A 14,610-nucleotide genomic window follows, 5' to 3' on the forward strand; every position below is an offset into this window, starting at 1 on the left:
AAACTTTTTGACATTTATTGCTTTAAATACATGAATTTTCTAGAAAGAACCATGTTGGAAGACTGATATCCGTGGCACATACAGTGGATGGTTGCATCATAATGTTTTCAACGGTTCCATTCTTGGTAGTGTGTATGCAAGCATTAGTATAATTTCACTGAGCTTACTTTACTTTGTGGCCCCAAGTGCCAAGCGATTTTGTGATCAGGTGTCTTTGCCAGTAAATTTTCTTACTTTCTTGGTGAAATAAAATTGTTTCCTTGTTTACAATGTTGCATTAATACTCAATTAATTCAATAAAGGAAACACTTTACTAGATCAGAAGGAAAAGAAACCTTCTTTCTTTCTTCTCTTAGTTTTTCCTTTTATTACTAACCCACTATCGGTCACAAAGGTGGCACTGCTCCTGCCTCCACGTGGCGGGGCCAGTAACCTGGAAGGGAAAGCTCTCCCTTCCCGGGTGAAATGGAGCAAACAGTTCCTAAGACCCAGAAATCCACTGGGTGCATAGATGAGACTTTACAGGGCGAAAACAGTCGGAGCCTGATTTTATTGCAGTTAAATGTCAAAAGACTGACATAGCCAGAATCAGAACTCCAACTTTACTTATTATTCATGCAACCCAAGATCAGCCTTTTGGCAAACTCTTTCCGTTTCTAGTGCAGAAATGCCTAGAAAGCATAATAGGTACCCTCAAGACAGTTCGTCGCTTAAGATCAGGAGACTTACTGGTTGAAGTTGCCATTCTCAACTGTCTGAGCAACTATTAAAACTAAATTTTTGGTGGAACTTCTGTCACCATTTCACCCCACGTTTCCCTGAGCACGTCAAGTGGAGTCATCACTGAATGGGAAGATGGCATACTAGTTCCTACTCGGAACATAATACTCACTTTTGATAACCCTAAACCAACAGCAGTCAAAGCAGGTTATCTCAACTGCCTTAGAGCATACATTCCAAATCCCTTATGCTGCTACAAGTGCCAGAAGTTTGGGCACTAATATACAGTCTGCAGAGGAGCAGCTGCCTGTGCTGCATGTGGATCCACTGCACACACAAACACTGAATGCACAGCTACAACACCTAGTTGTCCAAAATGCAGAGAAGCACACCCGGAGTTTTCTAAGGAGTGTTTGTTCCTTTTAGAAATATGAAAAACACATACAGTAATACCCCGAAGTTACGCGATAGGTGGGTCCGACGAAAATCGCGTAAGTCGAATTCGCGTAAGTCGGGGTACAACTTTGCATATAAATACATATAAATTTTGCTTAATTGGGACCAAGGACTAACAAAAACACTAGTTTAGAAGAAAAATATTAATAAAATTGCAGTTCTTTATACATATTAATACAAAATATGTATTAAAAAAAACAAATGACTTACGTAAAAAAGTTATTTCGATGTCGATGGCTTCATAAAATCTAACAAATTCGTCTGACGACACAGCGCGTTCTTTTTTTCACGCAGAATTTCTTCGTAGCAAGCTAATAATTTTTTTTATTCCTTGCTTTGTAGCTATAACGCGTTCTTCGTTGGAGTCTGTTTTCTAAAATTTTTAAGCCCTTTACAATTGAGCCCTTTTCAATTTTCAACCTGTCAAGTTTGCAATTGTCATGTGCTTTTCGCCGTTGCTTCATTTAGGCCTGTAGCACGTGCAATATCACATGGTCTTTCATTTCGCTCAAAGCGTTTCACAATTTCATATTTTTTCTCTATCGACAGAGGTGGACTGGCCATAAGCCTTACAGGGGAAACCCCGGTGGGCCAGTGTGATTTTGGCCATAAACCATAGTATGAGGCCACTATAAATTTTCCCGGGTAAGAATTTTTGACCCAGTCCGCCTCTGTTTATTGATATTGCTTTTCTTTTTCTCTCTGAATCTGCAGTGTCTTCACCAGGACGCTTCCTTTTCACACCTTTTAATTAAGTATTTTACTCATTTTTAGGGAATAAAGCACAATTTCAAAACGAGGAGGCACGCTTGATACGCATAAACAAAGCTGCGCGCATGTAGCAACTGAATAAACAACACCATAAAGGCAGAGATACACTATTAACACCTCACATTTCTAGGGGTTACTACCATAAAACAATAAAAATCCAGTTGCGTTTCTGCTAGTGAAATCTGTTATAAACTGGTAGTAAACTCGATCTAATTGCATTTGCGATTATACCGATAGCTGGAATTGTGTTGGTTTTTACGTTATTATGGTGAAATGTGTTTCCCCTTCACTGATATAAAAAACATAAAAGCAACAAAGTTGAATTTTGTTCATCTTTCGCTCTCATTCTCCGCCGTCGCACCGTATATCGATAACATATGAAAAACGACCTTGAAGATAGTGGGCGGCAGCGTTGCCAAACGAAAAAAATCAAGAACCGCGTAACTCCGAGTTCGCGTAAGTCGGGGTATTACTGTACAGCAATATAAAATTGAACACAATGTAACCTCTCAAGAGGCCAAAAAATCTTTACCAGCCCTGAATACTAATAAACCAATCTATGTTCAAGCAACAAAAAGACATATATCAATTGCGACCCAAACGGTGGTAACCATACCACCAAGTGAATCGTTATCTCAGTGGACAAGGTCAGTATTGGCCACTGTACCAGTAAACCAAATGACTTAGCAAACAAAGTAAAGCCATAAATACTCCAATTAGCATACAACCAGATGCCTCCCCACAGCCAAAATATTAAAGTAACTACTAGTCCTGATGCAAACCAAACAGACAAGGACTTAGAAGATAGCTCACAGCAAGATGAGCACATTCTATAACTATTCACTGATGAGGATATGGACACTGGAAACCATACTTTCCAAAGAAGGGGAAAGGGCAACCTGAGTGAAACAAACCTTCAGCCCCTCGAAAACAAATCGAGGGTTCTACTAAACCTAAATAATGCTTACATTTCTGCAGTGGAACTGTAGAAGATATCGCAGTAATTTAAATGACATCCAAGATTTCCTCACGCATTATGTGTTACACAGTTGCATTACGAATCAACGTTAATTACGATTTGACTATAGTCTCGCTATACTTGCCCCATAATCAAAATATAAATTACGATGGTCTAGAAGAATTAGTGATGCAACTTCCTCAACCCTACCTCATCTTAGGGGACCTCAATATTCACCATCTGCTATGGGGAAATCAAAACATGGACAAATTTGGGCAAATTATAGAAAAGTTACTTGACCAGCACAATTTGATTACTCTTAATAATGGTGCACACATATTTATACACATTTACCTACAGGTTCTACTTCAGCTATTGATGTCTTTCTATGCTCAGCACCCATATATCCTCTATTTCAGTGGACTATCCATAGCAATCCGCTGAGTAGTGAACATTACCCAGTGATATGCCAGATTGATACAAACGTTCCTCACTTTTCTAACAGAACTGCCAAATGGAACTTTTTCCAAGGAAAATGGAATATATACAAGATTAGCAATACTGGAAGACAAGCAGGTTCAGCAAACATCCATAAACTTGGCCACAGAATATATATCTAACCAAATACTACAGGCAGCAGACCAAGCGATTCCAAAGCAATCCAACAAAATATCAGCACACTCAAAATTGTAGTGGAATAATGAATGCAGCATTGCTAAAAAAATAAAAGAACAGTTCATGGAACATCTTCAGGAAGTTTCCAACAACAGAAAATCTCCTCCACTTCAAACAGGCTCGGGCAAAAGCAAAACATTAGGCAGACTAGCAAAAGGGGAGCTTGGAGAAGTTTCGCCTCCACAATTACAAGAACTACAAAAGTGCAAACGATATGGGCCAAAATATGCCGTATGTACTCTAAACATTCATGCATCAGCCTTCCCATACTCACTGTAAACAGTTGTGATGTTTCAACACCAGTGGAGACTGCAAATACATTGGACAAATTGTTCATGGAAATCTCAGCCATGACATCTTATACACCTCCTTTTCAGGTATGAAAGGCACAGACTGAGAAAAATTTCATCAACTTTGAATGATCTAGTGCTGCATACAATCTCCCATTCACAATGTCAGAATTGCACCATGCTTTAGCCACCACCAAACTCAGTGCAGCAGGACCAGATGGAATACACTACATCATGATAATATAACTTACTGAACCAGCACTTAAGACATTGTTACTTTTTTATAATAGAATTTTCAAAGAGTACCCTCCCAGACAAATGACATAATGCTTATGTTTTGGCATTTGCAAAACCAGGAAAAGATCCTACAAATCCACAACATTACTGACTTATGGTACTCATCAGCTGTATGAGCAAGGTCCTGGAAAAAATGAAAGCAACCTTCTTAACCCAGTAAAATGCGGTTTCTGTGAAGGCAAATCCACTCTTGACTTACTGATCAGGGCAGAAATAAACAGGCAGCCCCTCCGTAGCCAGGTGGGCAGGAGCGGCAGTGCGTAACACACGCTTTTTGATTATACCGGGGTTCGAGCCCGTGACCACCAAATACGGAGGATGCGGAAAGATCAGGGAATGACCACCGCATATCCCCGGAGCAATATGGCCTTAGTTGCTAATGCTCCTAAAAATAAATAAATAAATAAATAAACATTCGTGATGTTTTTGTACAAAAAGAACACCATGTAATGGTTCTCTTTGACATAGAAAAAACATTTGTGGTATGGAGGTATTATATGGTATGGCTTGGAGCACATCTTGGAGGTATGTTATAATGCGAAACCTATACAATCTAGGACTACACGGACACCTGCCAGAGTTTATCAGAAACCTCATCGCTCATTTCAAGTTGGAGTCAACAACCAGTTATCTTCTAAGTTTATCTAGGAAGGAGTCCCACAAGGTTTGGTACTAAGTGCCAACTGAACCTCATAACATTAGATCTACCACAAACAGTGTCCACTACCCTATATGCCGATTACTTCAGCATTTCCTGTCATTCGCCTAATATGCGAATGGTAGAAAGATAGTTGCAAGGTGCCATCAACAAAGTTGTAAAATGGCCCCAAAACAGTGGCTTTTGCCTTGCACCATAAAATACTGCCGGGATACACTTCTGTAGGAAGTGTAACCTACATCCAGACCCAGAACTTCACTTAGAAAATCAAACCATCCCAGTGGTTTGTAGTGTCCGCTTTCTTGGTGTGGTTCTTGACCAAAAAGTTACCTTCCTCAAACATATAAAAGAGCTCCAAATTACTTGTCTTAAGAAGCTAAACATCTTAAGAGTTCTATCTGGCGCAACATGGGGAGCTGACTGTTACCTGGTGGTTGATTGCTGGAACAAACTTCCATCTGTTGTTGTGGAAGTTGATAGCTTAAATAAATTCAAGCAAGAACTAGACAAACTTTTAGAGCAAAATGGGTGGGTGAAATGGTTTTTTTTTTTTTTTTTCCTGATGCTGTATACACTTTCTTTCTTGCATCATATATGCCTCTACTAATGATAAAGATTATACCCAGCTCCTTGACATAACATGGCCTTGACAATGCTCCCGTATACTCAGTACTACTCGGACTCCCTCCAGTCACTATCTTGCAGAGTAGATGCAGTAAGATTATACACTAGTTGATCAAGAAGCCTCCTATATAGTAGAGAATAGGTTCGGTCTATCTAGTGGCCATCCTGCGAACACCGTTTTAGAGCCTTACCCTCAAAATGAAAGGAAGGTTGGATCTCGCCATGATGTCCATCGTAACCTCAAAAGACATCAATTATACTGCATGATGGAAGAGATGGTGGGGCACTGCTGGAGCTTTGCTCTCGAGACTAAACATGCATTTCACAAACTTCAAGTCTCCGATAAACAAAGTAATGGCATTGTACTGGTTGATGATAGTCATCTACCACCTACTATTGCATGGTTATACAGAGGGGTGGCATCCCTCCTGTACTGTAGGTACCACACCTTGATCCCTGCTTATTTTGGTTCACACCTGGGTGTTCTCCTCCGGTGTGCTAGGTGCCGTATTTCAGGACTTGCACATTTACAGTCTACTAACCAGGATTTTTTTTTTTTTTTAATATAAGCAGGGATCAGGGTGTGATACCTACAGTACAGGAGCCAGGATTACTAACCGTCTCGCCATCACGAAGGTTCAAGAGAGGATTATTTGTAAGGTAATGTTACTAAATGATAACTGATACTGATAATTTGATTAATTAATATTTATAGGATTTTTTTGTTTTTAGTACCGTGGTTTGCATGTACGCCCTGGTTATCAAGAACAATATGAAAATAATCCAGAACACTACAAAGGAAGAAATATTATGGTAATCTTTATATTTCATATTGATTTTTTTAATAAAAAATTTGTAGAAATGTTTAATATTTGAAAGAATCCTATTTTTTTATTTTTCAAAGTACTGCTACAAAATATATTTTAGTATCGCCTGTTCTTTCATTTTATTTATCATTAAATCCTGCAAGTGTCAGTGTAAATTTCCTTAAATCAGCATTAGTGTAAGAGTAAGAAAATTGACAAACTTAAATTGCCAAGTGCAGGGGCAGTGTGAACATTTCTCATTGAATTGTTATTATAATTTTTCTCCTTAATGGAATTTGTTCCTTCGAGGTACTGGTACCGAGTGCATTTTGATCTTGTTTCTTGTTGTGCCCGATTACCGATTATTTGGCTGATTAGTCATTACAATGCTTTTCCACCTTAATAGTCAGCAGTCCACTGAAAAAGTTGCCTATTGCTTAATAACAGTACAGTACAAATATCAACATATTTGTACAGTACATATTTGACCATACAGTCAAATATCAACTAAATAATACTAATATAAGGAATATTACAGTGATTCATGTCTAAGCGTCTTCAATTATAGTATTAGTTACATATCTGTAACTAGTTCTTTTAGACTACCTTCCTGCATTTTTTGCATCCTGCAACACGGATACATCATTTGCATCTCAGAAGCACTTCCCTGATACACACAGACAGTTAAACGCCAGTCACGTGACTCCTACTTTGATAGTCTGCCCATCTCACTTGAACCCGTTAAGAAGAATTGCAACTTATGGATGAAAAATTTTCTTTTTCTACTTAAGTCTTTCTACGTTGCTACTGTTCTGGACCTTTGGCAGTGCTGCGGACTTGGACAATTCCTCTCGACACCAAATGAGTTTAATGGTTTTATAGGTAAATTGAAGTGATATTTGTTATTTGCAGTATTAATAATGGTGTTAGAATACATATTGATGGTTATTTTTGTCAAACTTGGGACTTAAAAAAACAGTCATTTATGGGGGGGGGGGGATTTGGAATGAAAACCAACACGAGAACCATGGCAAATTATGGGAAACTTACCCGACAAACTACTTTGCCACTACCGCAGTGTTTCACGGCATTCTCAGTAAACAGATGATGTGTGTTATCAGTTAGTGTCCCATGGGTCTTGTGTCAGCTTTCTTTACCTTCGTCCCATGTTGTATTCAGTTTGTTTGTGCACCTTATTAATCCATAATGTGTTTCTAATCCTCTTAATATTTTTTCAGATTAAATTTTATTAATATTTAAGTAGTACTGTATTCGTAAAATTAGCAGAAGGTTACACTCTATGAAGAGAGTATACTGTGCATATCAGGCTAATTAATTGAATTTGCTTCGGTCGCATAAAACTAAGTATTGGCTAAGAATCAAATTCTAATAAATTTATTTTTTAATTTTAAGTAAATATTTTAATATTTGATTTTTCACATCTTTAAAAAACCAGAAGGTATACACTATTCACCTAAAAAAATTCAAAGGTTATATGGCATATACCCTCCACTACAGCTCTGGATTTAAGTAATTGTCAAGGTGACCATTGTGGCACCAAGTATTGCATGGAAGTGTTTTACGATAAATCCAAAGGACTAAACTGTTTACATAAGTAATTTATGTGATACCACCATATCAAGGGGTGGTAAAACAGCCAAAACGTTTACAACCACAAGTATGACGTGTCATCTCAAAAAGTTCCATCCAGAAGAAGTCAAAAGAAACAGAAGCATCAGATCAGTTGAAGGACATATGCTAAATGTTCAGGAAGTAGCAGCCCATTGAACCTCTTGCTAAAGTGCAAACTACTATAGAAGCAGTATTAACAAAGAAGCTTTGGGCTATTAATGATCATAGTGCCAAAGGGATCCATTATTTAATTAGAGAAATAATATCTGTTGACCTTCAACCATATTCTGTAACACATGACATTGGATTCCATTGGCTATTAAAAAAAATTTCCCAAATTAAAGTATTCCATAGAAAATATTTCACCGATAAAATCATTCCAGATATATTTCAGAAGGTAAAAAAAAAACTACAAACATCCTGTGATAAAGCCACCAAAATTTCTCTAACCATTGATTTCTCTAACCAAGTCAAAAGAAACAGAAGCATCAGATCAGTTGAAGGACATATGCTAAATGTTCAGGAAGTAGCAGCCCATTGAACCTCTTGCTAAAGTGCAAACTACTATAGAAGCAGTATTAACAAAGAAGCTTTGGGATATTAATGACCATAGTGCCAAAGGGATCCATTATTTAATTAGAGAAATAATATCTGTTGACCTTCAACCATATTCTGTAACACATGACATTGGATTCCATTGGCTATTAAAAAAAATTTTCCCAAATTAAAGTATTCCATAGAAAATATTTCACTGATAAAATCATTCCAGACATATTTCAGAAGGTAAAAAAAAAAACTACAAACATCCTGTGATAAAGCCACCAAAATTTCTCTAACCATTGATATTTGGACAGCTACTACAAATAATTCTCCATTTCTGAGTATTACAGGCCATTGGCTTTCAAATGAGTTTAAACAACACAGGGCTATCCTAAGCATTCTTTCATTTTCAGGCTCTCATACAGGGATACGGATCTGTGAAGAGTTGAACAATGTTTTAGAAGAATATAAGATCTCAAAAAGCAGTATTCCTCATGCTGCGAGATTTTGGAGCAAAAATGATAGCTGGTGTCACTTTTAGTGTGTTTTTTTTTTTATTTATGTAAACCCCAAACACGAGAGCTATTTGGGGTTTACATAATACAGGCATACCTCGGTTAACGTTACCTCTGATAACGAAGCTTCGATATAACGAAGTCGGCAATTTCAAGCCCCATTTAACATAAAAAAAATATATTCCAGTTTAATCACCTGAAATCTAAACAAACTGAAGAAATTACGGAAACCTTTGGGGCTTCTCGTGGTTGGTTCGAGAAATTTAAAAAACGGGCCAGGATTCATAGTGTAAAATTAACAGGAGAAGCTGCAAATAAGTTTCCAAAAAAACTAAAGGAAATAATTGAACGTGAAAATTTTCCAAATTTGGTGTTCAATGTTGACGAAAGCGGTTTGTTCTGGAAACGGCTACCAACAAAAAGCTTCATATCTATTGAAGAAAAATCAGCTGCTGGGTTCAAAGCAGCCAAAGACCGTTTAATGTTACTCTTTGGATCAAATGACTCTGGCGATTATAAATTAAAATTGCTATTAGTTTACCATTCAGAAAATCCGAGGGCGTTAAAAGGTAACATAAAAATGAATTCACCTGTAATATGGAAAGCAAATAGAAAAGCGTGGGATACCAAGGAGTTATTTACTGATTGGTTTGTTAACCACTTTTGTCCTGAAGTAAAACGGTATTGTCAAAAAAACAACTTTGAAGAAAAAGCTCTTTTGTTGTTAGACAATGCTCCGGGACATCCTACTGATCTTAACACGTTGCATTCCTGTCAAAGTTGTGTTTCTTCCAGCAAACACAACTTCCCTGATTCAACCATTGGATCAGGGAGGAAAAGCATCATTTAAAGCTTATTATCTGCGTCGAACATTAAGCAGTTTAACTGAACTAGAGGATAAAGAGGAAATGACAGTTAAAACTTTTTGGAAAAACTACACCATTAAAAACGCAATTGAAAACATTGATAGTTCTTGGAAAGAAGTCACTAAGAAATGCTTAAATGGAGTTTGGTGCAAAATATGGCCAGAAGTTGTACTAGAAGAAGAAAATAACATCCAAGAAATTGGAAATGAAGTTATCCAGATGGCTCAATCAATAGGTTTCGAAAATGTCAATGAAGAGGATTTTAGAAATTTATTGAATGCAGAAGATAATGGTTTTTCAGTGGAAGATTTAGAAAACCTTGTTAGCAATGAAGACGAAGTTAAAGACGTTCCTGCCGAAAAAGTGTTAACAACCAAAGATTTAAAAAGGTGCTTAAATGACATTGAAAACGTTAAATTTTTTTAGTGAAAATGATCCTGATTTAGGAAGAAGTATTATTGTTAAGCGATCAGTATTAAATGCAATAACTCCGTATAGGCAATTGTTAAATGAAAGAGAAAAAGAGCATAAACAATCAACTTTAGACTCGTATTTTAAAATGTGATTTCACTTTGTATATAAGTTGACTGTTTATTTAATAAAACTTTTCTTTGTCCGAAAAAAAAGCTTTTCATTTTCTTTACGTAAGAACGTATCCCTATTCTGGCCATAGTATTTTTACCTCTGAAAACGAAGTTTCGCTTAACGAAGTAATTTCGTGGAACGCATCCTATTCGTTATTCGAGGTATGCCTGTATAGTACTTAGTACCGTGCTTGGGTTGGAGGTCGAGAAGATGAAAGAAGATATTTGTTGATATTTTTACTCCAACTTCTGTAGACTAATTTTCAGGAAATACGTATGGAAAATGGCAGTTGAATGAATAAACGAGGAAGATGAAAAGGTGGTTCTGTGAGTTTGAAGTTGGACAGTAAATGAATGTTGGCTGGTGGCGGCACGCGTTCGGACTGTTTTGAAAGAAAGAACGGGAATTATATAAGCCAATTCAGAACAGTGCCCGTGGAAGTATCTGTAGAAGAGTCATGCAGCAGAAATAGTATGTCTATGAGACAACGAGTGGAGAGACTCTGTTAGAGATGAATCATTAATTAACCTAACTAACTGCCCTCTTCTGAACGGAATCAAGAATCCTGAGAGAGGTTTTGGGGGCACCAGCCCAGATGTGAGAACAATATTCCATGGTAGGGCGGATTTGTACAGAGTGAACAGCTGTTTGGAAGAAAAGTAACACCAGGAGCAAAAGAGAAAACCAAGTTTTTTAGATGCAGAGGAAGCAATATTTGTAATGTGCTTGTACCAAGAGAGATTAGAAGTCAGGGTAATCCCCAAAAGAGATATATCATTTTGCCTAGGATTCGGAGTGTCACCAAAGGTAAGCATAGAAGCAGAAGAATCCTTTTTGCGAGATATAAGACAAGACTGAGTTTTAGAAGGATTGAAATCAACTAAGTTGTCTTTGCCCCGCTGGAGATCGGCATTTAAGGAATTGGTAGCAGATTTTCGAGAAGTTGAAGCTGTTTGAGCAGGACAAGGTTTCTCAAAATGGAAAGTTCAATGCAATGTGCTATCATCGGCAAATCTATGGATAGGATTTCCAGTCAATGGAAGAAGGTCATTGATATACAAGAGGAAAAGAGTGGGGGGAAAGAACTGAACCTGGGGGAACCTTTGAACATTAGAGGAGAAGTTAGAAGACAGAGAGCCATCTACCATCACACTCAGTGAGCGATCAGAGAGAAAACTGGATAACCAATTACTAAAAACAGTTGGCAAACCATAAGATGGGAGCTTGTTTAGAAGACCTTTATGCCAAACACGATCAAAAGCCTTTGAGATGTCAAGAGCAACTGCTTGTGTTTCACCGAACTTTTCCATTGAATTAGTCCATAAATGGGTGACATAAGCCAGAATAGTGGTTTACAGTCACAATCATGTTTCATGCACACATTACAACTTTCAATAAATGACTCCATGTTTGCCCAGTAAGCTGTGTTAAAAAAGGTGATAAATTTGATTAAAATACCTGTGAAGTTGCATTTTTTTTTATTGTATTCTTTGTATTAATAAAAATAAATTGGCTATAACAGCAGCAGAACTAAGAAAATGTTTACTTAATTCATTTCAGTTTATCATGAATCTCTTGGATCAGAAGATTCATGAATATCATGAATCTCTTCAGATGAATCTCTGGGTAGTGATTAACTAGCTTAAATTTTACAGGAAATGGCTGATTAATAAAACCAATTAAGTGACAAAAACCAATTAACAATTAGTTGGCCAAGGAGCCGATTACCAATTATGTACCAATTAATCAGTGCATCCTTAGTTATTACTATTGGTTGCTCCTATTCACGATTGTGGCTTTCTGGAGTTTCATGTAAGAGTTGTCTGGGAGGCCTCTTGCTGCTAGGTTCTTATGGAGCCTCTTTGGCATCATGCCAGTGGTTGACGTGATTGGGATGGTCATTACTTGTTCTATATGTCACATTTCTTTGATTCCTGTCTTAAGTCTGAGTACTTCTTGATTCTTTCCTCTTATGTTTTTTTTTCCTGGAGGTTGCTGGTTTTGGTCATTGCTGTGTCGATCAGGGAGGTAGCCATTTCTCTCTTGTTGATGAGGGTTATGTCCAGTGATGAGCTGTGAATATTTTAACAATAGGCTCACAGTTTTGCCGATTTTTTGATCCTTACTGCAGTATGATTGCAACAATACAAGTATTTGTCAATAATTGATTTTTTCATCTCGCATTTTCGTAACATTCCATTGTTAGGGGCACCTTCGTAGCCAGGTGGGCAGGAGCAGCAGTGCGTAGCACACGCTTCTTGATTAGACCAGGGTTTGGAACTGTGACCACCAAATATGGAGGATGCGGAAAGGTCAGGGAATGACCACCGCATATCCCCGGCGCAATATGGCCTTAGTTGCTAATGCTCCAAATAACAACCATTGTTAGGTGCCCCTAACAGCTGCATATGTTGTTTGAACTACAAGATCAGTACTTCAGTCGATGCTGTTTTCTAGAGACATTTACATACGTTGCAATCGCAAGTATACATCTCTTACTTTAGTTATCATAAATCCATTGTATCTTGTCTTCCAGAAATTATGAAAATTTGCAAATGTTCAATAAAATATTTACAATACAAAAGCTCTTTTATTTCGTAATCAATATACAAATCAAAATACATAAAAGAAACGCGAAGGATTTACATAAAACCATTTACCATGCGTACTCTGCACATGCACCACTTTTTTTTATTCGTCTTTCTTTTTTTAACAACTAGAGAAATATAATGAATACATTTTTTTGATGATAAAATTTTAATATTGCAAATAAAAAATAACATGAAATATTTTCCATATTACAAATAACAAAAACTATCACAAAACATTCTACGATATAAAAACAAATATTACATAAAAAACAAACTTCTAGAAAAGGTACACAAAAATTACAGATTACATGAAAAAAATTATCATACAAACATTCAAGAAAAATTTATTCTAAAAATTGCCATATAGAATTTACTTCTTCATTAATGTTTGTTGTCGATCTTCTGCTTTGCTCAATAGCTGAGCGATGATTACAGAGGAATGATTTGATGTAACGATCTGGATCAAATTGATGCAATGGTTTTCCCTTTAGATGTATGGTCATCTTAATCTGCAATGTGTTCAATTCTCACAATATTATTCATTATGCTGAAAGCTCACTGAGCTTCAGCACTGCTAATCGCAATGGTTTCAAAGATATTTCTGGCTTTCTTAATTGAAAAGGGAATTTCACTCGATTTTAAAGATAAACTATCTTCGACAAAATCTCTAAAATCATTAATTTTTATTTCATATTTTATCAGAAAACTTAAATTTCTTATTCGTTTTTCACCATTTTGCCACAAGACGAAAGTTCTTTTACTTTCATATTCCACGATTCCGGATAGCATATGTTTAAAATTTCTTTCAAATCCTCATTATCATTAGTATCATTATTTTCTTTATTTAATTTAAAATTACTCTGTTGCATTAATAACTTGTTACAAGATAATTTTTTAAATGTGTTCTTATTTTCGATTTTGATTCCTTCATATTCTTTTAACTTCAACATGCTCTCAATTTTAGCTTCATAATTTCCTTCAGAATTTTTCATATTAGCAATAGCATCGATAGTTAAAATAATTAGTTTATCTGGTTTTACTATAGTGATGCTGTGACTTTGTAAAGCTTCTGAAAGGTAAGAGAGCTCTTGCAGGATGTCAATCATTAGTGCTAAATCGTTTAAGAAATTTTAGATTGAAAACTCAGTTAAAATTGAAAAATCCAGAATATTTAACTTTCTGATCCAAGATGTTTGCACAAAGCGGATAATTCCTCAATTGCCGTCTGCAAGCTACAAGCTGTCCATCGTGGCCTGAACACACAACCGATCTTTATAGTTTCCACATCAAGTTCTTTAGTGGTTGATATAATGCATACAGGTTTTTTTTTTTTTTTTTTTTTAATTATTGCCTGTATGCCCTTATATTTTGGAACATTTTCTTCACAGTGAAAGCCTCAACGCAGTTTCCAAATCTGCGAACATTTCATCTTCGGAAAGTTTACTTAATATCTTAGTTGCCTCATCCCCCCCCCCCCCCCCCGACAAAGCTACTGTCACTAGTTCTTTGAATACTGTACAAAATATTGGAATCACTCAGATATTCAGCTATTGTGACCATATAAGCATGAGAAATTTACCAAAACGCGTGGATCACTCACTTCTTCGAAAAACGTGCGACTTCTTG

The 14,610-nt window shown here is 36.6% G+C and overlaps 1 protein-coding gene across 1 annotated transcript in view; it reads left to right on the plus strand.

The window, feature by feature from the left end:
• FBXO11 (F-box protein 11) overlaps positions 1-14,610 on the plus strand; it is a 513,763-nt gene that overhangs the window by 131,716 nt on the left and 367,437 nt on the right. The window contains exon 5 of the mRNA XM_090375372.1: positions 6,182-6,262. Within this exon, the coding sequence (XP_090231498.1) occupies positions 6,182-6,262 (81 nt within the window). The remainder of the gene's footprint in view (positions 1-6,181; positions 6,263-14,610) is intronic.

The sequence above is a fragment of the Mastigoproctus giganteus genome, chromosome 6 (genome assembly GCF_048544385.1).
Source record: "Mastigoproctus giganteus isolate SK-2022 chromosome 6, ASM4854438v1, whole genome shotgun sequence".
NCBI classification, from domain to species: Eukaryota; Metazoa; Arthropoda; class Arachnida; order Uropygi; family Thelyphonidae; genus Mastigoproctus; species Mastigoproctus giganteus.